At 39.1% G+C, this 27,857-nt stretch overlaps 1 protein-coding gene across 3 annotated transcripts; it reads right to left on the bottom strand.

Annotated features, from left to right (window-relative positions):
* phf24 (PHD finger protein 24) lies at positions 1-27,857 on the bottom strand. Of its 3 annotated transcripts, none has more exons than XM_026174274.2 (9): positions 27,302-27,857; positions 17,941-18,362; positions 14,979-15,164; positions 10,012-10,090; positions 9,250-9,452; positions 8,121-8,287; positions 4,741-4,773; positions 3,343-3,420; positions 1-1,353 (listed from the first exon to the last, which is right to left on the bottom strand). In XM_026174274.2, the coding sequence occupies exons 2-9, from the start codon at positions 18,358-18,360 to the stop codon at positions 1,257-1,259; spliced, it is 1,263 nt and encodes a 420-aa protein (XP_026030059.2). In that variant the 5' UTR covers positions 18,361-18,362; positions 27,302-27,857; the 3' UTR covers positions 1-1,256. The 3 variants fall into 3 exon arrangements, with proteins under 3 accessions (XP_026030059.2, XP_026030058.2, XP_080160555.1); XM_026174273.2 differs by lacking the exon at positions 27,302-27,857 and adding an exon at positions 22,037-22,128; XM_080304429.1 differs by lacking the exon at positions 4,741-4,773 and having other exon boundaries at positions 27,302-27,851.

Below are 27,857 nucleotides of genomic sequence, written 5' to 3'. Positions count from 1 at the left end.
TTTGATTTAATTACCATACTTTATTTACTTCAAAAGAACCCAGCATAAAACCTCCATTACATGGCATAAACACTACATAATGTCCTATTCATTGCAGTAGGTTTCTAGTGATTCAGGGGCAGGATCGCGTGCCTTAAAATTATCGTGTAATCTGTTACATTATATAATTTCATCTCGTTTTCCATAGCAGTTTTTAAAGAGTGCTTCTGCATATTAGCAAAGGACAAACTTTTCCAGCAGATCTCAGTCTTTCAGTACAGTGATTATGTCACAATAGTCCAACTACATCTCATTCTTACAGTGCAAATAATGACATTAGAATACGAGGAGTGGCATTTACACCTTGTTATAGTGCAGCTCAGAGAATAATACCAAAATGCACTATATGGCAGTATATACATGTCACTTACAGGGTTAGCTTTCTTTCCCTTTCACAGTTAGCATTTTCGTGAACACAGATTCATGGGTGAAATGGAGAAAACAGGATACATCAGAGGATACAGGAATAAATACATCTTTTTAAATGCATGATAATTTATACTGGTATATATAGCAGTTCTCTTATAATGTATGCAGATAGCTTTCAATGTTGTTTATATATATTCCGTTAATGTAGCTGCGTGGTTAATCTCCTCCCACAAATCAAACACTACCAGAAATTAATTTGCATGTGCTTCTGTGTGGCGTGATTAACAGTTTTAATGGTGCATAACACAATCCCATTTCAGTTGCATGGTGTTATAATTAGGACATTTTGGGGCCCAAAGGAAAGAACATGTGAAAGAGTAGAAGCCCAACACCCAAATGTGCCCACCCAGGGGTCTTATGGAGCTGTAGAGTCTAGGTTGGCTCATGTGATCATCCTAGGTGCTCATCTGACTGTGCGTGATCATTTAAAGTTTAAGAAATATCACCAGCTGAATAGGTTGTGAGTGGGTTGTCTTACTTGTTCTAGCTTTCACATTTGTTGGAAGCTGTCAGGTTTTGGAGTGGGGACCTGTGACAGCTGCTGTCACTTGCGTCTGTGGTGTGTCAGTCAGCGTGCATTGTCAGTGTTGTGGTGTTGAGGTGATGCAGAGGAGGAGAGATTCTGTCACTGGCTTGATCTGCTACCTCATTGCTTCATCCAGTTCTCTCACTTGCCATCCTCATGTCACTGTATAAGCATGTCTATCCTCCCTCACTCAACTGTAGACTATAGGGGGTACATCCTCCATCTCTCACTCCCTCTGCTGAATGCAGTAGCGGATCCTGGACTATAGAGGCAGTCTGATGTGCATGGCAGAACTATTAGGCCGTGCAGCCAAAATATAGATGCCACTCTCCCTCAGGAAGTCTGCCCAGGTCACTGGCCTGTGTAAAAGAAAGAAAGTTTAGTTAAAAAAAATTTGATTGTTGAACAAAATTAATTGTGTTTGCTGATAGTGTTGCATTTTTTTTTTATTTCTATACAAGAGCCAGCAGTTGTACATCTTTGTAACTGCAAATGAATGCCATGAAATAATACACCACACCACAATAGGAGTCATCCTGGCACCTCACTATAGTGACCATAAGAGCTATAGTTCTTGATCAGTCCTACTGCATGTACTTTACTTTGTATGACCATGAACTGCATAGCAGTATTTTCACAATACTGATATGCCCAGCTGATAATGGTCCTTTTAAGACATTTTTTCCTGGGACATTTTTGTCTTTATTTGATAGAACAGTGGAGATTTTTCAGACGGGAAGGTTGGAAGAGTACATGGGGACACCAAGGGGTCCGGGGTTGGAACTGAACTGAGGCCCCCGCCTCAGTTCAGGGCCTTGTGGCATATGGTCACACGCTCAGGTGTCCTTAAATAATTGCAATTTGATACATGTAATGATGGAAAAAAATAATAATCACAGGTTAGTCTGGGAATCTTAATTTAATGCATTCTTACCAGTGTTGGGACTAACGCGTTATTAAGTAACGTGTTACAGTAACTACGTTATTATTGTGGTAACGAGCACGGTAACTAGTTATTATGCCAAAATCAGGAACGCGTTACTCGTTTCTGGGATTTAGATAGGGTCGTTATTCGCTACTTCGTGTGGTGGCTATCACGGAGCTTCCACAGATTCAGTAACATTAGCAAGTAGTGGAGGCCAGCAGGTGGATGAAGGAAAGGGGAGGCAGGAGGAGCAGAGACCCGAGGTGGCCGCCGGTCCGAGCGTCAGGTGAACTGAACTTCAGGTGAACTGAACTTCAGGTGAACTGAACTTCAGGTAAGAAGTTATGACCTGCAGTCTATCTGGCAGTGATGTGTCTGTCGTGAACAAAACGGCGCGACGCGAGTCGGCTCCTTATCGCGAGCCGTGGGGTTTTTTTGTTGTTTTTTCCCCCCCTCTTTCTCTCACCCTGTCTCTCGCACTTTTTTCCGCTTCACTCCGCATGCAAACCTCGTGCTTTGCACTGGGAAGAAGGGGGGAGGGGCGGTCAAAATGCCCGGGCCGATTTTTCTGTCCCAGTCCAGCCCTGTATGCAGCTCATCTGCGGTCTGGTGTTACCTACATCATCCTATTCAGAAGGCAGAATTTCCAAGTTCTGAGTACAATCAAAAGCACCACGACTGCAGTTTTCGTGTTGGATGTAAAAAGCTAGTTACTAGTTAGTTACTAGTTACTTTGAAAGTAACGAGTAACTTGAAGTAACTGAGTTACTTTTGATAGAACTAGTAATGTAACTAAATTACTAATTTAAAGTAAGTTACCCAACACTGATTCTTACACATCATGGTTTTTGAAAAAAAAAACAAAAAAAAAACAACTTACAAATGAAGTTACTGCTGTATTTAATATAAAACCCAGTTAGACCTCTACCTAAGAAACTTCCACTAGTTTGTATTCATCCTAAAACACTGCCTGCCTGAACAGCTTGCTAATTGGCTGCAATTATTGCAAATAAAAATCTCAAAGTCTCAAAAGTCATGATATGGCAAAGAGGATTCACCCTAACCTCTTGGCGACAGCTTAGAAAGTGAATTTGAAGTCATTTGCATTGGAAACAGAGCTTGCAGCAGGAAGTAGGCAGGTCACGTCACTGTCCATGATGCAGCCTTCTGGGCTGACTTGTTTCACTCAAAATTACTCCTACGTTTCTGCCCAAGAAAGATTTTTACCACACCAAGGTCACAATGGACATGTGTAGACTGGTGAGAAGCATGAGTTAGGGTAAAAATTACTGCAGGCTTTTAAGGTTTCCTGTAAGAACTTCAGAAATTGGCATCTACTAAAATCGTTTATATACTTTCCAATAACTGATCACTTTGACCCACAGACTGACAAATATTTAAAAAAAAAAAAAAAGCAACAAACCTGCTGTCGTCATTCTTGCTCCTTTCACTGCCAGAGCTGGCTGGACTGCTCTCACATATGGGGCCAACATGACTTATACTGTACCAAAGAAAAAATGTCAAAAATGAAGTGGCAGTCAATGAACAATAAGACAGCTGCCATTGCCTATGAGGAAAAAAAGGAAATAGAAGTTAAATCATCATGTTATGATGAACGTGGCGGCACTTATGTTGGTCTTACTGGGAAATTGGAACGTCCTACTTTAAGTCTTAAGGCTTTAAACTGAATTTCCATTGACAATTAATATAGATCTTATTCCATGATTAACCAATTATCAATCTGTGTTAGACTTGTGACCTGTACCAGGTATAATGCAGTCTGAATGTATGGAGCTTGGTTACACAGTATCCCTTAATTTGACAAGCTGATGATGAATGATTACCCATTTATTTTGTCTCCAAAATGTAAGAAATGTGTTTATATGATGAAGAAATGCAAACCATATGTTTTCTTAACTAGCTTTTTTTTTAGAGATGTTTTTCCTCCAGTCAGCAAATCATTTAATGCAGTCCTTTCCAGGCAGTGAGATTTGTTTGACGGCATCAGCTTTTCCATCCAAAATCAGGATGTTCGCATGCGATTTAAAAAAAACTAAATAAAAATGATCTAAGATTTTATACAAGCCATATAAAATATGGTTCTTAAAACATTGCAACTGCCTATTTCATGAGGCTGTCTCCCACAAGTATTAGTCATTTTTTTAGAAGCTCTTAATAAATTCTGACGCTTAATCATCAGAAGCTAAAATTCATTTTACCTTTTACACCATTGCATGTGAATTTGTGCAATCCAAGGGAGCAGAGTTTTCTGTTTCATTTAGTATATTTGCTTTTTAATCAGCACAAATGCATATGGTTGTACTACATAGGGTTGCCCTAATGGACACTGTGCTCACCCAACTTCCATGCATGTGCTCTGAAAAGTAAGAATTTTAAGGAGAAGCACTCCTAAGGAGAAGAAAAGGATTTCTTTTAATCCCTATAATTAATAATAATAATAATAATAATAATAATAATGGATACTTTATTGATCCCCATGGGGAAATTACTTGTTTTTCTCTGCATTTGACCCATTCACTTAATTAAAGGCCAGATTGAATATTACCCATGTCTCTGTATAACGAGACCTGATCATCTCAGTCTCATTAAACTTGAGAGATTCACGTGTCTATGGTAGCTTTACATCCAGAAAGAGACACTTTGGAGTTTCTCCTTCCCTTAGGCTCCTTATGAAGCAAGGGTTAAATTGCACATTAAATCTAAACTGAGGGATTCTCCGAGAATACTTGACTGAGTAGTGCTCAAGGATGTTGAAGTGAGGGGAAAAAAGACAAGCCATGCAGTGCTGAGTCACACTCACCCACAATTCATAGGAGAGCAGAATCCCATGAGTCTGTGGGGGGATGCCGAATAGGTGAGAGGGATGGAATGGTACAGCTTAGATTTGACAGCACAAGATATCAAGTGGTAAACGAGCACATGCAGGCACACAGTGACAGTGATGGAAAGTGCATTTATTACAGTACAAATCTGAGGACATTTCAGTACATTTCTGACCTGCAGTCAAGCACTTTTGCATGTGGCAGTTACATCTTTAACATGCGAAAATCATCTGAACACGTATTCGACTGATGCACATACACTGTAAAACAAACAGAAGTAACCCCACCAGAGTTTTTTTTTTTTTTTCCATTATTACTCTGATGGGTCAGTCAGTGGTTACACTGTCAATTTTCCTTTCATTATTCCATCTACTGGGGAAACTAGTTGGGGTTCCTCACAACTTTAACCATAAATAAAGCTACTCGCTGCATTAAGGGGACACAAACATCAGCTGTGTAGTTCAGTCAAGCAACAAACTGCTTGTCTTGAGGTTATGACTGTTTGTCAGAGAGCTTTGTCAGTTTGCACTTTGTAGTGTTACACTAGATTGCATTATGTTGTGAGACATATCTAATATTGTGACTCAATTTTGATGCAGTCTCACATAAAGCCTTGCAAAAGGCAATTTATCCATGTTTATCCATGTGCCCATGTCAGCGTTAGAAACTTAGGACTCATACTGACAGTAAAATACTCTATTTAACAGTATACATAAAGGAAACATTACCTCGCCTTTGATGTACATGGGGTTATTTTTCAGTTTAAATATTTTTTTTGATATTATTGAAATGTACTATGTTTAATAAAAAAAGATGTAGAAAAATATTTTAATTCTAAGGACTCTTGCCATTTTTTCAGTGTTGCAGTGGTGCAAGCAGCGCCAAAATAATTTCTTTGAAGTCCTCTGTTATGTCTTCACTGAGCTAAAGGGAAATTGAACTGAAGAGCTTCTCTGCACCAGGACAAAGAAATATTACACCCCAGTCCTGTTACAGTCCACACGTGCTGTCATGCATTGTCAGTGGCAACAATGACATTTAGTTTGCTTAACTCATTGTGGAAATGGTTATCAGAAGAAACCACAGTTGGATATTTTGACACTGCACAAATTTGGGGGTTTCACTCCATGCAGATTTTCTACAGTGGCCAAAGAAGTGCTCATCTTAACCCAAACGCTTAACGGGGATAGTTGTTCAAACCCGAGTCAGTTTTTACTGTAAGAATAATATTTGTACATTTTGGTGACTTATTTGATAATCAATATTCTCCTCATTATCTTGGAAACAAAGAATGATGAGATGCAAATTATGTAATCAGCAAATGTTGCAGTAGGAAGAGTACTGGATGTCTGCATTAACTGACATTTCTCCTTCATTTCGGATGTTATCATAATCTTTGCTGATTTGCATATAATAAAAAAATATTGACAGCAAGTCAATTATGGAGAAGTTCCATTGTTATAACTAATTATCTTTATGCAAATGTACATGATGAACACTACTGTGTAACGAGAAAAGCTTTCCTATAGTGTAGATGTCTTGGCAGTTTGGATTAGCTCCTTCAGAGTTTTGTATTTTAAATAAATAAATAAATAAATAAATGAATAAATATCCAGTCAGGTAAATACAACCCCAGTTCCAAAATGTTGGAATGTTCTGTAAAATAGAAAAACAGATTACAATGTTTAAACTGAGAAACCTTTGGATTTTAGGAAAAGATCATTTTGAATTCGATCTCACAGACATCTTAAAAGTGACTACTAGCCACACTCTTAAGAGGTGCACTTTGTCTTACTGAAATATGCCAAGGCCTTCTCTGCAAAAGTTGTTATCTAGATGGGAGCATGTTGCTCTTAAACGTGTACCGTATATACCTTTCTGGATTGATGGTCCTTTTCTGATGTGCAAGATGTCAATCTTAAGAGGCACTGATGCATCAGAGATGCAGGCTTTTGAACTGAGTGCTGACAGCAAGCCAGATGGCCCCTTATCTCTTGTTGAGAGGACGTGGCGTCCATTTTTTCCAAAAATAATTTCATATTTCAATTCACCTAACCAATAAACACTTTTTAACTTTAAATGAGTTTTATCCCAGAGAAGATGCGACTGCTCTGGATCATGTTTAAATGTTGCATCTTTGCATCACAGAGCTTTAACCTGCATTTGTGGCACACTGAATCAGTCACATCATTCCTGAGCCCAGTGATCCAGTGATTTCCATGACAGAATCAAGGCTGTTTATTAATGTAGTGCCATCTGAGGCTTAATCAATGGTATCCAATATTAATTTCAGCATCCCAAAGATTTATCAGTTTTCTCCGAAGCTCCTGATTATATTATATTGATGATTTATTCAAAGTTGTAACCATGACATAACCATTTATATTGAGGAACAGCATTTAATGCTATTGGCTATAGCAGTTCTGTCAGAGTGAGGAAAAAGAAAATTAAGTTGGCTGACAGCTAAAGTCTTTGTGAGCCCAACGTCACAAGGTACTCCTTACACCAACACGTTTTCATCCCAGGGTGTCAAATATTGCCATTCCGTCTGACGCAACTGGGATCACAGAGATACGCACAAGCTGTGCTTTGGCATCTGTGCCTTGGTGGATCAGCTGTGGCAATACAGTATGCCAAGACCTAACAGTCTACATGAAGAGGTAGGAAGGGTGGCAATGACAGTGGTATAAGTCACAGGCTGGGAAGCTTGTGCAAGTCCTTTGTATTCCATACTTCATTGTACCGACTTTGTATTCAGTTGTGGGCTAGTTTTATTTCAAGCTCTTTTTATAACTTAAACTTTCACTTCCTGCTTGATTAAAACCTCCCACCATTAACCCTGCATTTTCACATGATCCAAGGCATAGCGCCAGCATTGTGCTCTTCTCCCAGCACATTGCTTTAACTAAATATCCACAATTCAATTATTTTTCAAAGCCATTTTGTAAGATTGATCTTTGCATTTAAAATTCTACATCATAAAACTAATTAGGACAATTTAAATTGAAGCTAGACATCTCAAGGTTAATCTCATGCATTAACATAAATAATGAAATATATTATAAGATGGGAAAGAGTATGGCATTTAAAGAGAACTAATCAGTGGGTGTAGTTTAATTCAAAATGCTGTCATATTGTGTGTTTGGATAAAAGATTATTGCAGCAGCATTCTTAAGACAGACTTTTTTTTTTCTCTTAAGACTAACTTTATGGCATTACTAGAGGTGGGTGTCACATTCATGTTATCTTGTTTCTATTCCCTAAGTGCCCAGACCTTTTATGCCATCTGCAGTTTGCATACAAATGACTCCCTAAATTCCTTCCAATTATCCCTGTAAGTGGCATGTGGTCTACTCACCTCACATTGCAGGACTGCGAGTCTTTCTTGAGCTTCTCGAACCAAGACTGCTGAGCTTGGCGGCATTCAGCTCGTGTGATTACACCATCTTTATCCAGATCCAGACCCTGAAACACTGACCTTGCAGTGTCTCTCTCCTTGGCAGTTAACAGACGCACCAGTGAGTTCTATAAAAAATAAAATCCAAGAAGTGTAAGAATAGCATTTACCTTTTAGTGATTTAAACAGCTATAATTCAGTAAAATTTACACTTTAGGGCTGATCTTAGCCATTCTTGGTCATTTCCTGTGACACTTGGACTGTCTGACATATTCTGCCAACATTGCTTCATCCCGTACTACCCCAAAGTCTCAGACAAACTTCAAATTTAACCTCTCAAACCACAATCTGGGAACCATCAGCTAGTCTGCAGCCTTAGCCTCTGGGGGGGGATATCCAGATGGGATAATAGATTTCTATTCATCATGCATGGCTCCATCCTCAGACATTGTTTATGCATGAAAAATAAATTAAAACAAAAAGCTAAAAACTTGCAAAATAGTTACAATAACTGTTAGCTTCAGGATTGCATTTAGGAAAAATACCCACTTTCCACACAGTATTGCAGCACAAACAGGGTTGTGATTTAAAAAAAAAAAAAAAAAAAAAGGAAGGTTCATTGCATACAGACTTCACGTGCAAATACCTGTTTATAGAAATTAGTCAAGCCAAAAACAAACAAAAAAAGATAACTTATTGTCAAGGGACAAAATGAATAGTTCAGCTGTTGGATGCAAGCCAGATTTTTGGGCATTTTTTGCCTTTCAGTTAGTTTTTAGATTCAGACTGAAAAATGAGATCATTTCATCAACAGCTACAACGATTATTGTTTAAACACTCCCTTAGTCTGTAAAATTTAATTACATTTATATATGCATTTTTTCTATATCACAAGGAATAGAGTATTTTGAAGGTTTTTGGAGGTATAATTAAAGTGTTCTACAACAAAACTCATCAGGGCTATGCAGGCCATGGCTGAGTGTAAACCCAAACAAGAGTCATGGTAGTGGAAGAAGACAGTTCAGGTAGAGTTTAAAAATGCAGTGCTGATTTATCCCAATTATCTTGTTTCCTTAATCCACAACTATACCTCTGTGCGAAACTTCCTTAACACTGCCAGAGACTCAAAATAGAGAAAGTCCGACCACTCGATGTGTCCCTTCTTCTCAGGATCCAGCGCAGCAAACTGGGCCAAGACTTCCTCTTCCTGCTCATCAGTCAGGTCCTTTTCAAACTGCTGCTTGGATACAAAGTGGCGGTACTGAAGCAGCTCGTCTGACACCAGGCACGACTCTATAGCAGCAGGGAACAATTCATCACACGGGTCCTAATTAGTCACCTGGCAGTCTTCAAGATACATCATCTTATGGTGAGTGATTTTCAACAAAATGAAAAGCATCCTCCCACTGACTGCCATCCAGCAAAGTCACAGCCTACTACACATTTCAAAGTAGACTGGGTGGAGGGCAAATGCACTTTCTCAAGGAAACAATGTTGTGGGCAGTAAACGTCTGAGGTGACCACAGACCAGACAGGTGCTCAAGATTTCATCTGGGATCTCTTTGCTTTTAATCACCAAGCATTCCGGACATGTACAACCAGTGGCAAAGCAATACTGCAATGGCAGTACCAATTTGGGTCTTATGGTGATTTGTGTCATATCATCTTGAGAATATAATAGGTTTCGTTAATTTTTTTTTTTTATATAATCAGATCTGCAAACTTTGCACCAACCAACAGTGCTGTCCCGTACAGTATATCAATAAAAGGTTAAGTATTAAAGTTCTTGCATGGCCAGCGTTACTACCATCTACCAAAACCAAATATCTTTAACCTGTATTCAGTAGCTCACCAGGGATGATCTTGCACTGCTTGAAGGTCTCCATGAGGCTGTACATCTCTTCTTCTGTGAGAAGTAGATTGAGATTGTCCTGCAGGAAGAGATGTGTGGGAAAAGCAGAGTATTACTCTTAATGCAGTCTCTTTTACAGTCAATTGGCATGCTGGCACTCTTGATAAGAGAATATACTTAAACTGGTCCTGGGAAAGTCATTACAGGAGGTGAGATGAGGCCAGAGTATTACGCTTTGTAACATGATGCTCAGACCATTTCTTTTATCGCAAGTGGCACATTGCTTGATGGATGAACATAGTATGCTTAAACTAGTCCTTGCAATTAGCTACATGCATGTAGCTTTGACTAATGAACCCATTTCAGTGTTTCCTGGGTAATTCATGTAATGTGCCTTTTATGTCACTCTCCATAATGGCATCATAATTAAAAGAAATAAAAGGAGGTTTTCCAGATGTTAGGTTCACAATGACTTATTTCATAAATTTACATATAACGTTGTTAGCACTTAAATCCATGTGTCAACAAAAAGCAATTTGGCTTTAATAGGAGAAAAGACAGTTATGCACTTTTTGTTTAAATTAAGAGATTTCCAGATACACACAGGCCAGAGAAAACCAGAGCTGGAAAGACAAATGTAACCAAAGATGTGAGATAGTCATTTTATTCCCCAACTTGTTCGAATATCAGCAAAAAAAGATGCTGCTATCTAAATTTCTACATTATTTATCACATAAGTGATGTGATCAAACTTTAGTCTCCTTGGGATTATTGACATAAGCCAATTCTAGTGTGTTTACATGGTCCTTGATCACTCTTACAATCTGTCAGGGCTTCATAGAAGGCACATTATGAAATCCAAATGAAATTCACAACCGCCCACACTTAGAAAAACAGATGAAAAAATACCCTTAAGCTTGGCAAATTGAAGCAAATGGTATATGTAATAAGGCCAAATGAATAAAGCACATATGTCAGCCAAGTGTGATTAAAGTATGAGTTACTGTATAGCAAGTGTGTTGAGTGTTTCAGTATCAGTCTGACTAACACTCCTGCCAGTATCTGCATTTCCCCAAATATAAACAGATCGGATGGTTAGTGTAAGAACAATGCATTCTAATATAAAAATAAAGGGCAAAGGACACTAGTGGTTGGTCAACATGGGCACAACATCTTAATTTTTCTCTTCCTTTTCAATTTATAATCAAGATCAAAGTAACTATCATCTTATCACCTTACTGTCTGTATTTCAAGATCAAATGTATGTATCATACTTTCCACTCACTGGGGTGCTTGAGCAGGCTCAAACACCCTCATGAGCTTGAAATGGATAAGCAGTTAAGCACAGGGATGAAGGGAAGTATGGACTGTAATAAATGTAATTTCATATTTACTATAGAAATTGTGGCTCTATAAATATCTAAGAGCTGAAAGTGGGCGGTTCCACTTAAACAGTTAATCCCACTGACAAAATGAGTCACTAATTTAAAAAAGATCCTCCATTCATTGGACCGATTCATTCAAACTATGCACATCTGGTCTTGTTGGTCATTCCAGTCTGGGACACTCCGTCCTGCTTAAACTTGTGGCACTGGCTATACAATTTTAACAGGCTTATTACTACAAAGTGTCTAACCTGAGTGAGCTACAGCCAGACAGTGCAGTAAAGCTCCGCTGGTGTCACATTGTAAAAAACCTTTGTGTTCCTTCACAATGCTTTGTACTTTTCTTCCAGTGTGGATTTGTGTCCTATGGTATGTGCTATTCAGTTGTCTGTGCAGATATATTTCAACAAATGACAGCCAATTCTGAATCAATATTGTATAAAAATCAGTTTCATTAGTCATCCGTCTCCTCTAAAGCACAGAAAATCAGATATTGGGTCTGAAATGCAAATTGCACTCTGTGCAAATCGTCTCCACCAAATGCCTCCACTTCAATCCAGCACAAAGACTGTGTGAAGTTAAATGCCATGTTTGTTTTTGGAGTTTAGCAAAAACTGCTAATCCAAATTTTATTAAACTTTGTGGGGAAAGGAAGATATTAATGTGTGTACTGTTCTAGGCAAGCTCCTGCTGTAAGATTTTGCCTGATGTTAGGTATCAGAAACAATCATAATTTTGAGGTTGGTGTCAGTTTCTCCAAATTTAATTTCATTCACCAACTTCTGCATATAAGAAAAAGCCAAAGAGATGCTTCACTTATTGTATTGATATAGCTTATTGATATATGTGCTCTGGGGTTGCTGCACCTTAATAAGCTTGCAATTAACTTCATACATGTTCATATCTATTTATTTGCATGTGTCTGTCATTCAAGGAGTCAATTAAAAATCAACGTGGGAGGCAAAACAAATTGTGCTTTAATCATTAAAACTGTGTCCTTTGTCTTCAAGACATTTTTGTGCATCTGTAAGCCATTATGTGCATCAAGCATTACCTTTAGTAACACCAGCTGTCCGCTGAGCAATAAAACTGCCCATCAGCTACAGATGTCTTATTTGTCATCCAATATAATGTGCAGAGGAAATTTAAAATAGATTTAAGGGTTCATGCAACATCTACTGGCAGCATCTGAGAAAAAAAAAAAAAAAGCTCTCTAGGAGACAAAAGGCCTGCAGGGAACAAGGTATAAAAATAACACTTTCTAATCTTATGCTGGCAGATTGCATAAATAGCTATCTGAGACTGTCCTGTTCAAAAAATACAATGATGCGCTGGTGATGTGTTATTGCAGACAACTTTAAATAATCAGCAAGCCCTTTACCCAAGAAGTTATAAATATGAACAGGAATACTGTTCATAAACAGTATTTCTGTTACTAATGACTCCGATCACCGTGTGATCTGAAAGGTTTACTTGTAATGCAGTCACTTTATGAGGTAGTAAGAGTACGAGAATCATTACCACATACCTAGCTACTTGAAGAAATCAAGAGGTGCCAGGAGAGAAGAGGTGGGAAAATACAATACGGCAAATACAATAAACAAACTGCAGTTTGCCATGTCTTGGATAAATGATCCCTTATACTGGCATCTCATCAAGAACAGGAGTCAAAAGACATTGCTCTAGAATCAGAATTGCTCTATAGAGCCTTTCCCTATTACATGTAACTTGCAAAAGGGTGAATTCATAATAAATTATGAATAAAGTTACTGCTTTTGTTCCACATGCATAAATGAACACAACTCCTGTAGGTGACCCCATGTGGAAGTTATGGACCATACAGGCCTAGTTGCAAGCATCAAAGTGCTGTAAAGACGGGTCAGTTATATCCACAGGCCAATCCTTCTGCGCGACTGAAACTAAGCCACTATTGCAATCGCCTACTTTGAAGACTGTAAATCCACTTTCAAGGGAACTCAGTCCATCTGCCAGCAGCAGCCTGTAGTGCCTGTGTGAAATTAAATGTCAGATATGATAGAAGGGTGTGTGTGGGGAGGGGGATTTGAAACATCTGACTGATACACTAACAAAATAACTGGTTTCTTTGGCTAGGAGGACTAGAATTTACAATTTAAATAAAACATTGCTCCCGCCCCCTCACTGAATTGTCTCCTTCCGCCCTCATTCCTCACACACTGAAGAAGCTAGCCAAAGAACGAACCTTTCAGCGTCCTCTCGCAGATTGTGTGAAAACATCCCTCTTGCACAACTTTGGCATGTGATTTTGCTTCTCGGGGCTATGGCGCCCTTACTCTGCTATGAAAGGTCCCCTGGCAAAAGCGCTCTTTAGTTGTTTACGCTTGAATTAAAACAGATTGCATTATGCCTCTCACGGGGTCATCGGGGAGTCGTGGGTTTTGGCACTGGCACTGAATTTCTGATGAGAAACTGCCGTTTGTTTTATTGTTTGAATTACAGAAAAATCTGCCAAAACATTGCCTCAGTCTATATGAAATATAACTGTAATAATCTAGACATAAAATTATGGAGACTTGCAATTTGTGAATATGATAAGTGCTTCTAACTATTGCCCGCCACAAAGTGGGATCAAATCCATCTCCATCATCTTCTGTGTAATGATCTAAATGATATTGCCGATTTTAGCCTATGCTCTCCACATGCCTTTACACAAAAGGCGTATTGTGGACTATTCCATATGCAATCTAACCACATGTAGAAAACCACAACCTACCACAAGACTGATTTTAACATGGCAAAAGCCACCATTTCAACCATAACTTCTATATCTGACATGAATTAACAAGCAGGAATTGAAAGCTGAAGGCAGCAACAGTTGTTGTCAACAGCTTTAATGACAACTGGCAAATTTACTCAGCTGTACTTAATTAATACACTAAGTCACAGTCTGTGACACTAAAAGGAAACAGAGGCATCATTAACTGTATTAGTTCCACCTGAGCTTTTCCAGACGTGACAAGTCATATTTGCTGTCAGAATGATACCTCAAGCAGCTACAGTGAAAACCAGTCGATGTGTTCTCACACCAGTAGTGTGACATTTCAATGATTGAGTTTGCAAATATTTCTATAACTTGCTCATTATGTTACTAAATTATGCCATTATCAAATTTAACAAATTAATGTTCTACTTTACCAATATATGTCCAATCTCCGTTTTGGAGCTTGGACTGTGCAAGGGCATCAGAGATGTTGGGTTACTTGGTGATTCTAAATTGGTTTCAAGTGTGAATGTGAGCATGAATGACTCTCCAATAGGCAGCTTGTTCAGGCTCTACCTTCTCATCCCATGACAACTGCGATAGGCTTCAGGTCCTCAATCCCAAACTAGACAAGCAGCTAAGTAGATGAATGGATAGCAGTTCAGATTTTTCTGAATGACTGGCAAATAAGAACTGGTTGGCCTTTAGTGTTTATTACATATATATATATAAATATATATATTTAATACTAAACTAGTTAAGTTTGTGATTATGTTGCAAACATGACAAAAATAGCTGCATTTGTAAGCACTGACTGTTTTTAGCAACGAGCCCCGACTTACACAATAGTAGCAGCTCCAGCCAGTAACCGTGTGGGCTGTATCTCTCATCTCCTGCAAAGCTTCAGCACGCAGGTAGCCCAGCTCTCTCAGGCAGCCATCGTGAAATACCCGAGTGCAGATCCTGCAAGGGTACAGGTCGTCAGCAGTCCACACCTCGCACACGTCACACATCTCATCGCTTCGTGGCTGCAGGAGAAAGATTGCATCAGTGACAGAGCTTTTTTTTTTTTCTAGTTCTGCATGCTTCACAGAAATGTAGTGTCCCCCCTCATTTAGAAAAAAAAAAAACTGATAACTGCAATTGTGTTAACATGTAGTTTCTAAACTTCCTGACGTCCTTTCTTCATCTCCCATTAACCAAACCTCTATGTAACAGGTTACCGAGAAGAAATTAAGCATCAGTCCATCAGTGGTAGGAGTGTGGTGGAAGTGGTATTATATAATGTAGTTTGTGTCACGTACAGCACTTAACTGTCCATCTCAGGCTCAAATAAGGACATCACTACCTATGATGCTGTCTAATGTGTTCAGTGTCGGTTTTTAGCCAACCTCCTTGTAAAGTCAGCCAGGCTGCACTCTGCTGTCAAGCCAGGGAAAATGACTGCTGAATGCTTGGCTGCTTTAAACACAAAGACATTGCAAGTTTTCTTGGTACTTTTACACATCTATAAAAATGCTGCCAGGGCCATAGACAAATCCCTCTTGTCATATTCCTCAGTAAGAGTTTCCCTCTTATATGGTGAACCTTATCTGACCTGATGACTGTTCAGCAAGCCTCTCTATAAAATAATAACTTCTAAGAATGAAGTAACACTGCAACCATGCACAATATGGTACTTCAACCAAAAAGAAAACTTACCACTTGTCTGGGAGATAAACACATTTGCAGTTGGCACCAATTAAAAAGACCCTCATCTAGTAGAAGCAGTAGCCTGGCAAAAATTGGCACACAACTGACTTTGTCTAACATGAGTTTTTAAGGTCTTTTTAGGTCTATAAATACTTGAAGAATTAAATTTTGTAATGTTGCCATTTTATACTACTACAGTGGATTTTAAAATCAGAGAATCAAATTTTTATGGTGGCCCTGAGAGGCCAAACGGACTGTCACGTAAGAAAACACCAGCAATAAGAAAAAGGCTGCAAAAGCACACAAAACAACAGAAATAGGAAAAAAAAAAAAAAAAAAAGATTTCCAAAAGCACAAGTGAAGTGTTTCTTGGGAGACAATAACCCGACGGACCAGTTGCAGGACCCAAAATATAAGAATTGCGCTGGGAGACACTTAAAAGAAGTGGAGGATTTATCGGTTTTGTGAGGAAAGATAAGAAGTGTGTTAGCCTAACTATTAGCCTAAAATCCGTCATTAGTATGAATCATGATAAAACACACCTACCGTGTTTTGGGTTCCTGCAACTGGTCCGTCGGGTTATTGTCTCCCCAGAAACACTTCACTTTTGCTTTTGGAAATCTGTTTTTTCCTTTTTCTGTTTTCTTTTTTCCATTGTCGTTTTTCCTATTTTCGTTGTGTTTTGTGTGCTTTTGCAGCATTTTTCTTATTTCTGGTGTTTTTTTAAGTTGCAGTCCGTTTGGCCTCTCAGGGCCACCATAAAAATTTGACTGTCCGATTTTAAAATCCACTGTAGTAGTATAAAATGGCAACATTACAAAATGTAATTCTTCAAGTATTTATAGACCTAAAAAGACCTTAAAAACTTAAATCAGCTGTGTTGGATCAAGGACACATCTAAAACCTGTAGGACACAGACCCTGGAGTTGGGCACCCCTGCTCTATGCCATGGCTTTGCCTAAGCCATGTTTGGAGCTTTTCCTTTTCTTTTCCATACTTCTCTACCCGTCATTCTTGTACAAATTAACCTTCGTTTTATTTGTCTAATCTTGTAAGCCCTGTACCTACATTCATGAAAGAGTAGACTGACTAAGTGCTTGAAACTGCTAAATGTTGTGAAGTCTCTCTTAACCTGAGAAAGAATTTGAGATTTTCCCCACTCGAGTCAACATCTATGGTTCTCTAAGCCTTTTGATATTGCAGAGCTTGTCAGTGCACTCCTATTTAAGAGCGTGCCAGCTGAATTAGGTAAGGTTTTTATTTTTACTGGTATACTGAAAAAAAATAAAAACCAAATGCAAGTTCAACACTTGGAATAAATTCCTAAATTTTCATCTGCTTAATTTTCCATGGAACAACAAGAACTGGCCTCACCTGGCCATGCGGCTGCTTGACACTGAATTGTCCCTTTAGATTTCAGTATATGTATATGCAAAGTTTTCCTTACTAAATAGATGTTCTACTCTTAAAATAAAGTTAAAAAGAGTGTTACATAATGAGTCAGTGTCCGAGTATTTATGACCCTCATGTATCAGTCTTCTAACATTCCAATAGACACATCTATTACTATTGCAAGATAAATGTTTAGTGCGGGATTGTAAGTACAGTAAGTTGAAGCCATGTTTATTTATTCTAAACAGAAAACCTGATGGGACCATTGCTCTTGTGAACTACATGCTCTGTTAGTCAGCGTCACCCTGAATATGGCCACCTCTCAGAGCCAGCCAAAGCAGCCCGCCTACAGGATGCTCACTGTGAAGAGCCCTCACACACAATACATCACAGCCTGTGTAGCTATTAAAGGCCCAACAGCAAACAACTTCAAACTCATACTTTCTCACCTTCAACAAGGATGTTTAGATAAAGCTAAGGAATCTCTTTATGGATTGCCTGTGCTGTTCAATCATGATGCCTAATGTGAGGGAAGAAAACAGGTCACCAGATATAATAACCTGCTGTTGCCATAGAGATTATTTAACATCTTGTAGTCATCCGTTTAATCCCACAACTGTGAACCATCTTATTTGATTTTTTATGCATTTATTTATTTACTTTTTAATATATGACAAAGACTAGCTGCTACTACTACTACTGACTTTTGTTATTTAATACCTCCTCTTTCTTATACAGGTCCACTTCTATAGGCTGGTCATCATCAGGTTCCCTTTTGGGTCGCACAAAAGCAGGCGGTGTGAGCTGATGAGTCTTGTCAAGATCTTCCGGCTCTACTCCCTTCCCATCCCGTAACCTCGACCAAGCCTCCTGGTTGACGTTACACTCGTCTCTCGTTGGCGCTGAGGCCTGCTGGGAAGTTGATGGACTTGCGCTATTGTCATTCTCCTCTTGCACTGCGTCCTCTGTATTTTTCTCATCAGGATTGGTCTTGGCATGCCCTTCACCTTCCTCCACTTGCCCTTCTGCCTGTTTCACTGTGACAGCACGATCTTTAAGGCCCGCCTGGAAGGCAGAGACCACAGCGGTGCATTTCTGCACCTTCTCCACCTGCTGCTTCTTTGACATGAGCACTCCCATTGCTGTAGAAAGATGAAAGTAGAAGGAATAAAATGAGGAACTGTTACAAAATAATTATTCCCCCCCCAAAACTGACTTGTAAGTGACAAGTGATTGATAGCACCAGCTACAAGCCCACAGATGGCACCAAATTTCACTTCATATTTTGTTAAAAATCAACCCATGGAAATATCTCTGCACATCAGATCTTGCCGTTACTGAATGTCTTTAGTTTTTCCTGTTAGCGCCAATCTAATTCAATCAGCAGCAATTTCCCTGAACTCCTCTCCTTATTACTAATAAACCCTGACCATCTGCTCCGGCTCCCACATTTCTATATCATTCGGTAAGAAAAAGTTCAGTCCTTGTGCAGTGTTATTTACATGACTCAGATAAACAGAAAGCTGAAGAAAGCAGATCCCACAATTCACTGGAAAATAAAAAATAAAAGCCTTAACCTCATATTTCATAAAGTTTAAGGATCCAAATCGGTCCTTCTGCACCTTGAAATGATGGTACATGTTTGACAATGCATAACGAAATGTATCTACACTGCTTTTACTCACAAGCCACCTAGTTCATATCACTGAAGAGATCTATACATTACAGTTCCTCATATCCAAGCTATGTTCATTAAAAAAAAAAAAAAAAAAAAAAAAAAAAAAGTCAAAAATGATACAAGTTGACACTTTTGAAATGAACATATCTTTGATATTAAGGAACTGTAATGTACAGATATAAAAATAATGTTTTTGCTAAAAGGTAAATTCTGAGAGCTATTAGCTAAAAACTTGGCACCTCAGCATGATATGGCGTTGATCCTAAATTTGAGAAAATCAGACGAGTGGAGACAAAACAGAGTATCATTTGGGCACAGGCAGGTTGGTATCATAGGAAAGGTGGCTGTTAAAAGGCAGAGGTATACCGAATTACACAAGTGGATAATCAGTGGTAATGGGTATTATGGATTGAGGAATCTAAAAGTTTGTCAAATCATCATCAACATGTATAGAAGAGGTCGAAAGAAAAAAAAACATATCTACAAGCATCTGTAAACATGTTGGGCCAACCAACATTCAATGCTTTGAATGCCTTTTAAGAAGCTTGAAAAACTATTCCTGAACATTAAGGTTGCGAGTTCAGGCTGTGTTGAAGAATAAAGCTGCTCCAACCATATTTTGACTTTCAAGCTTATTAGAATTGCATATAATTTTACCTCATATACTTCATTTCCATGTTTGTTTGCACATAAATCAATAAATTGCTTCACTCATTTGTAATTTTCTTATATATAAGGAAATAACCAAAACTTGCTGCCTTCAGCCAGCTGTAGATATCGCACAGCACTCCTCTTCACCAAATAAAATTACTCAAAATAAGATAAGATCAACTTTATTGCTCCTAAAGCGGGGGGGAAAAAATTACTTCACCCCATTCAGACTATAGTTTTTTTCCTGAAACCCAATATACAAAAAAGGTCTCCCAGTTCATGACACAGAGGCTATGATCAACCCTAAATAAAGTGCAACAGCTTTGACTTTTCTGAAAACTGCAAGAGAGCAGTGTTTTTTTTCCTGCAGTAGAATGAGAAAGACAGCTTTTTTTTTAACAGACTTCACTTGACTCGTGTTTGTAAGGGTTTGCATTTCTGTCTTTGCCCATGTATAGTTTGTTTTTGTCTGTTCTGTTATTCGTGTTCATTAATTTGGAGTCTGTTGATTTTTCTTTGTCTTTGCTTTGGTGCCTCTCTCACAATCTTGGTTAATCCACCACCTGTTACCAACCTGTTCTTCAGCCTGTCTTCAGACTTTGTCATTTCTTCTCCAGTTTTACTTTCTTTTTTGTTGCATTTTTAAGTGAGCATCCCTTCTAGTTCTCTGCAGTAGCTTTTGTTCTCAGCTTTTTCAGTAGTAGCAATAAGGCTTCAAAGCTCAATTTCCATTCGGACTGACCTCAACATCCTGAAGTTTGATCAAGTCTGAACCAAGTTACAACTCCACCATTTCCAGGAAACTTAATACTGAATACTTTCAATCCCTAAACACATTTAGTGAAATCATGAACCGTAAGATGTGGTAGAGTGTTCAGCAAAATCAGACCGAGATCTCATTTACACTTAAGAGAAGCAACCTTGAATTGCATTATTGTGGGAGGGGGGGTGGGGGGCGGCATTGTGGATTCAAGTTGATTACAAGGTACTTCTGGGACATGTGTTTTTTGCTCTGAAATACAATCCCATCCAACCATGCTCCACATACACTAAGTGCTTGTGTGAAATTTAATCACATTTATCGAAAGTGAAATAGGAGTCATTCCCCTCTCTCCCTTCCTAGGTTACAACTAATAGCCTGTCAGGCCTTATGTCGTCAGACTGCTATGGGACCCATGCTTCATAGACTCCAGAAACTACACTCATTTTGCTTGTGCCCATTTCAGCATAGCTTCACTCTTTATGGTTCCATGCATTTAGCAAAATAGAAAACCAATTTAGAATACATTTAAATCAAGTTTTCAAATGTACAAAGAAAAACAAACAAACAGAAGCACACCATTTTGTTTTGGATGGCATGCACTAAGTAGTGGTGAAAGGTCAATTCATCTGAGGCATAGCATCCCTGCAGAGATTAATTAACTGCAGCCCATCAGAACAGTAGTGTTTATTTAGCATATGCTATATAAGCTTACTGGGAAAATGCCAAAAATCATGCATAACCTGAAATATTTCCCACTGGGATAATGCCAAAAATCATGTATAATTTTGAATCTCAGCATGCTTATGAAAATCTAAAATAAATGGAGTTGGTGCTCAGGAGTACTAAAAGTAAAAAAAATTGCAGGCAATCAGGAGACTGTTCTCTGCTGCATGGAAAACCTCATTTTATTAGACATGTGAGTTTTATGTCTACTGACTCCCAAGTTCAGTGGGAGATTTTGGGACACATTGTCTTCCTCAAGGACAAGCACTTCATTTAGAAGAGCCGTCTTTCTAGGTACAGTGCCCTCCTCAAGCCCAATAAATGACCGAAGCATGCTGAGAATACACAATCATTAAAATACTCTGCTGGCATACAGAAAACTGAATAGCCAGCACCATAACTGCAGGGATAACAATAAGCTCAGTGGGTTGTCTTTTACTACAGATGGGGTTAGACTAAAAAGGTTCTGCGTTCAGTTTCTTTTTTAAATGGTTGTAGTTGACATTTTTCTTAACTGCTTATCTCTCCAATATGGCACTTGTGCTAGACTCCATGCTTGCTGTCAAGGATTAGGGAAACAATTACATCAAAGTGAAATAACTTATAATAAATACAGTTGTCAACATACTGAAAAATATCACTGAAGAAACAAGAATAAAGGTGGTGGTTGTTGCTGACAGAACATCTGATGTGGTGGCACATTTAAACAATTGATGATGAATTGGAAGACTCAATGAAGGGATGATTAGGTGGCTGGATGGATGATTTGGGAGTTTTTTCTATACATAAAAATAATGACAATTACAAATAAAGATCAAACCAAATTACAATACCACATGACTAATGCATCCACCATTTTGGAGTTTGTCTTTCCATTATGGAAGGCAACAATACAAGGACTTAGTATAATATAATAAATAAACATTCAACTGATGAACTATACATTTACATTGCATGGCAATCAGGCAATTAAAGGTTTAAGCAGAGTCTACTTAACTTACGAGGTCCTATGTTCGCATTCTGGTAGACATGCAGTAAAAGGCCTAGCAGGCCCAAAGGGTGGAGTTATATAGACTCCTGGGTGTGTCCAACTGATTGATTGGTACAGGATGTATGGTGGGTGTGGTAAAGGATTTAAAACTTACTATTTTAACAATCACATCAAACACCAGTTCAATCTTACATTTATATCTGTTATTTGAACAAAATACATATGAGCATATATTAGTCCGTTATATTTAGTCCGTGTGCTAGCACTGTGCACATGTTGAATATTCATTCTCCATTTGGCATGACTGAGCGGATGCAACAGCATGATGCACTTGAACAGTGCAGTATCAGTCAAACTTCAAAAGTCAGAAAATAATTAAGATAGTGGGATGAAAATATGCCCTGTTTGATTTATAATGCATGTCATGATTTATTCATAACGTCTGTTTCAGTTTTGCTTTTTTGAATACACCTACTTTTCCACCTTAGAAAACCCTTTTAATATTTCTATCATAGTTGTGGGGGGTTTTTTTTGTTTTTTGTTAACCCTAACCATAACCCTCACAGTCCTTAAATTGTTACAGTTTACCTCAAAATTGAAAAAAGAAATATCAGAGAAATATTCAAACAAGAACGCTATAATACAATAGCTTAGATATATGAACAGCCTGACTGCATCAAAGCCTTTGAAGAAGACACTTGCTCATAAAGAACACATATAATTAGAGGAGAAGTGGTGATCATAACAGAGGAAGGCACCGTGACTATTATGAGGACTTAATTATCCACTGAAGTGACCTTTCCACTCAGGCTCAGAGCGGTTCTGGCATCAGCATAAGGCAGTGACAGCTTTTAGATGCTAGAGATGCCTGCAAAGACCATGCTTATGCTGCTGGAAGAAAAAAAAAATTTAATAGCTTTTGCATGCTTGAGGACAAGGCTTAAAATAACCATACCATGACTGATACATTGGTTAAATGCTGCTAGCACAGCTGGATCCTCAGCTGGATCCTCAACTACTGTGCAGTGCAGATAACAGGCCATGCCACTTTTAATGGCATAATCAACAGAAAACAAATTGCTGTGTAATGGCCAGCAAAGTGAATAAGCTTCATAAACAGAAGTGGTGCGGGGGGGAAGGGGGGGGGGGGGGATGTAATAATAACAATAAGCTAAATGCTTATATGAGACCCAAGGTTTTTGTGCACTCTATCGAATCAATGCCATCTATGAAAAGCGTGCATAATTTCAATATGCTACAACGGCCAAAGTGACGGTCTACCTGTACTTTGAAACAAAAGAGAAAGAAACACAGGGATCACAACATTACCAGCTTCATCAATAAACTCCACAACCCAGTCCAGGGTTTAGGAAAGTAATGATAGCTTTCTACACTTGTATGCAAATTATATATTGCCGAAGGAAAGAAGAGGTCAGGTTCTTTGTTTTCAGCATTTGTATTCTCCAAACAATGCTGGAGCTGACGCCACTCCTGATGAGCAAACGCATGTGCAGACAGAAGACCTTGTCATTTTCAGGTTAGCTTATGAATTTTAAAAATACTTTTTTTTTCTCCATGTGCAAGTTGATTCTGACAGAAATGGGTCAGCGCTTGGCTTTGATACCATAGTGCATTAGATAGAGCTGACTAACCTGTCACTCGCTCACCTTGCAAGTCTAAAAAAAAACCAAAGCGTTGGACCACAAGCCTGTCAAACCAATCAGCCCTCTTCCTGCCCGGCTGTCGGTTACATTTGTGAAGCTCAACACCTGCATCTGCGTCATACTCACGAGAGAGATGATCTCTTTTTTTTGGTGTGTGTGTGTGTGTGTGGGGGGGGGGGGGGGGGGGGGGGGTTCATCTTTGACACCTTGCCTATAAATATCTACATCAAATCATCTTTGAAAGGATCCATGTGAGTCAGACTGGGTTTATTTTCAGGCTACAAGGAAAGTTATAATTTTGTAGTGACACTGCTGAAAATAGACAAAATGAAGGTAAATTAACCACAAATTGACTTGACTACACATTTGCTTTGCTGTCATTTGTCGTTACCCGAAAACAGAAAACTGCTTAGAAAATGTTGATGAGCTCCACCAACTTGTTTACAACCTTTTTACTCACTCAACTGCTTATATTACTTTACCTATTGACTTTTTTTAACCCCCCTTCAGGTGCCAACTGTATTAAAAAGTGATTCCACTAAGGCTCAGCAGTCACCCACATTCACCCTCTATATTACATCTGATGGCCAATACAAGCAGAAGCGAGCAGGATAAAACTCCCTCAGGCTTGACGATCACTAGACTCCTGCAGGAGCCACTGCCTCGGCTACTCTGCTCTCCTTCCTGGACCTTTCTGAATGATTTAAATGCCCCTGAATAAAAAAAGATCTGGACCAAAGGGACGTAAAACAGGGCCATTCCTTAGAGCAGAACTTGACATATATGTCTGAGGAAATCTTGTACTGTGTGAGAATATTCTGAAGATAGTGAAGTACATCAGCAGTTTGGTCTTTTTTAGGTCTTATGTGATATATCCTGCCTTTGTCCATACAAAAGCAAGGTTTAGGGGAGTTTACCTATATGTTAATTTTATTTCCCTGTTTTGTTTATTTTATGTATATTTGAGTCCTAGAAAAATCAACTGTGCATTTCCGCTCCCGATTCATGTTGGCAAATGACTATGACTAGTCCTGAAATGATGATTCTCTCAGGAGCATCTTGATTTAATTAAAAATTGATAATTTCTGTGGGAGGTGGCGCCAAAGTGCTCTTGAAATCCTTGTGATTTTATTCTACTCCTCTGAGTGGTTTTTTTTTTTTTTGTAAGTGTCCACACTTCATTCATTTATTTAACACTCCCACGCCACATCAGGCAAAACATCCTAACTTCTTCTAGAGTATCCACTGACAGCAGTAACACCACACCATTTATCCGTGATGGTACTGTGTTTATAGAATTTGTGAAATGTTTATTTAAAGCAGAATCAATTTTCTCTTGTAGGCACAGGCCAACATTAAAGTCTGTAATGGAATTAAGTCTTCTGCTATACAAGTGACACCATGTGTAGGTTATTGAGCTCACTGAGCAGCCATTTATTAGACTGAGGAAAAACAGTCTACAGATAAAGATGAAAAATAGTTGTGATAAAGCACAACTGGTCTTTTTTTATTCATTATTCATTAAGTTAATACTGGTGAAGTAAGTTGGACCGTTATATTCATATTTTCCAAGGAGGTTTGATTAATTTTATTTTCTAGGAATCCCAAGAAGATGCTGAAAGCTCAGGTTAGATCGGTGTACTATGTGGCAGTATGGGATGTTCAGCAATTTAGTTGAAGCAACTTCATCTTTAAAGAGTAATCTTTTACGGGCATTGGCAGGACATCTAATCGCTTAAGAAGGCTACAAATATAGGATGATTTTTATAGATGGGGGGTGGGCGGTACTTGCTAGGATATAATCCACTCATAATAATGGGTGCACTCACCAAATTATATTTGCCCAGTTTAATATATAAAAGCATTTTTTTAAGACAATATCACATCCGATAATTTATATCAAAGCTTTCAGCTGTTTTGGATGGATCCTTTGGAAGCAGAGAGAGATTACGGCTCCAATGTGAACATATCTTGTTAGCTTGTGAGCAACCAAAGAGTTGTTGTTTTTTCTTGACTGTTTCATTTGAGGCATGGTGCAAACTTAGAACATTTAGTGTATCCAGTTCTTTTAAAGAAAATAGCAAAACTGAAGAGAAAGAAAAATGTTGATGTTCTTTCTCCATTATGCATTTAACCATCTTCTAAAAGCTCAAAATCATACAAATAGACACAATTTCAAGCCACATTTGTATGTCTCCTTATTACGTGTGTGTGCATTCTCCATCATAAAAGCATTACAAGGATGCTACACTGTATGTGCCATTTCTCTTGTGCTAGGATTCTCTTCCCAAAGCTGTTGGATGTCACTGGTATGTGCTGATTAGAATCCCAACCAGCCCTCCTTTTCATTCCTTGTTTCAGTTGAGGGGGGGGCTTAGAGTTTTTCAATGGAGGCACCACAAAGCATGCCTTTTCGTGGGAATGAATCCGCTTTTAGCTGAAGACCTCACCCACAGACCAGGGAAGCAAAGATCTGGAACTAATTACACTAACGAGTTCACCCAGATCCCTGTAAGAGCTAGTGAGTGAAATCATTAACACTCATCTAAAATACGCAGATGTACGTGCACCAGGACATAGAAAGGAACCTAAATCAAGTCAAAGAGCTTAAAGTTGTTTCTGTTGCTTTTTCTTGGCCTATCCTGATCCAGTTCTTCAACCAGAAATCTGCCCCTCTGTGTTTACCCCCCCCCCCCAAAAAAAAAAAAAACCAAACAGTTCTCCCTCTGGCTTTTCATTGTCTGTTCTCTCTTCCATCTAAAACATTCTCCATCTTATGGCTCTGCAAATGCATATAGGGGTTTGAAATTCAGTTTGTGAACGGCCAAAAAAAAAAAAAAAAAAAAAAAAGGAAACAGAGAGGTGTCTGAATGGAGGTGGAATTTAAATCTCAATGCATCCTTACACGGGAGACATCATGTTGGCATTCAGGCTCTGCCAGCCAGAGAGCCTGAGCCAGCGATGCTCTCAAAGGCTCTGAATAAGCACAGAACAGGCGGCAGTGAAGCAGGTCAGGCTGCAGAGATCTGCCACAGAACGAGGTGCAGCACTGCCTCCTGGGTTAACACCGAAACTGGCTTGTTTGTTTTCGGACGTATGAGTTGTAAACAAAGACTGATGGACAGCAATGCTCCCCTGAGTGGGGCAGTGCTGGGAAAAACAATTGAAGACGGCAAACTACAGTTAAAGAGTGTCTGCTACAGAGAGGGGCATGAGTTCCAGATGACTTAATTGTGCCATTAGTTGCAGATCTCCCATCATAAAAAACAACATATTTTACGTGCACCAGCTGTAGTCCAAGAACTTCCCTGCTTTCACCCTCGTTTCCTGCTGATTTTGGTGCACTGTTATGAAATGAGCAGACGGAGCTACCAGGCTTTGCAATGAGAACTCTCTAGTTTGATGCCAACCGCGGCGCGCATCCACACCCATATGAATGCTGACCTAAATATGCTTCCCATGCACGCATCTGTGTTCAGGGTTCCCCGCAAATCCACCTTAAGCGAGTTCAGTCACGGCTAAATCTGAATCAAGACTGGCATTTTTTCCCCCCATGCAACATTTTACAAAGTGGTACAGAAAAGCAACGGCTCTTATATACGTTGACTCACCGTAAAGGGTAAAGGCTGCTGTTCACCGCGACTTTCTGGCGACTTTATCCTTCCTGACTCAAGCGTGGCCGTCGGGCATGGCAAGACTTGGCCCGAATGAAGTATGTGAGCCTTTACTCGTTCGTCGGTACCCCCGCAGGGAGACGAATGGCACAGCAGTTTATTATCCCTTGCCCTCACAGTCACACAAAGAAAATTTACAGCTTCTTCCCCCTTTTAGCAGGAATAGAGTCTTCCCCAAGACAGCCGCGGACAGCTCCGGTGCTGAAATCTTGTTTCCTTTTTTTTTTTTTTTGTCTTTTCTTTTTTTCACCCACCCTCCTTCCTGAGCTACTCCCTCGGCATCTGAGGAGACACACAGCCTGCTGGCAGTTCAGTTTAGGCAGGATGAGACGTCGGTGCAGACTCACAGACGGCCAGTGGAGTTAAATCAGAAATTTATGACCATCTCGAAGCCCCCCTCCCCTTCCCGGGTGCCCCGACGACTTAGTCCTGATCATTCAGATTAATAACTTGTAGGATACCCAGTCTTGAACCTGGATAGTGTTGATTGGCC

This window comes from Astatotilapia calliptera, chromosome 7, assembly GCF_964374335.1.
Source record: "Astatotilapia calliptera chromosome 7, fAstCal68.1, whole genome shotgun sequence".
Classification (NCBI taxonomy): Eukaryota; Metazoa; Chordata; class Actinopteri; order Cichliformes; family Cichlidae; genus Astatotilapia; species Astatotilapia calliptera.
The sequence above is the reverse complement of the archived record's forward strand: the minus strand, read 5'-3'. Positions and strand labels throughout refer to the sequence as shown.

Excerpts from the sequence above, each read along its gene's own strand:
- phf24 (XM_026174274.2), bottom strand. The coding sequence starts at position 18,360 with ATGGGAGTGCTCATGTCAAAGAAGCAGCAGGTGGAGAAGGTGCAGAAA. Across the intron at positions 9,453-10,011 it reads GCAGTGCAAGATCATCCCTG|AGTCGTGCCTGGTGTCAGAC; the intron begins GTGAGCTACTGA and ends CTGCTGCTATAG. Across the intron at positions 4,774-8,120 it reads TCGCAGTCCTGCAATGTGAG|ACTCATGGGATTCTGCTCTC; the intron begins GTGAGTAGACCA and ends ATCCCCCCACAG.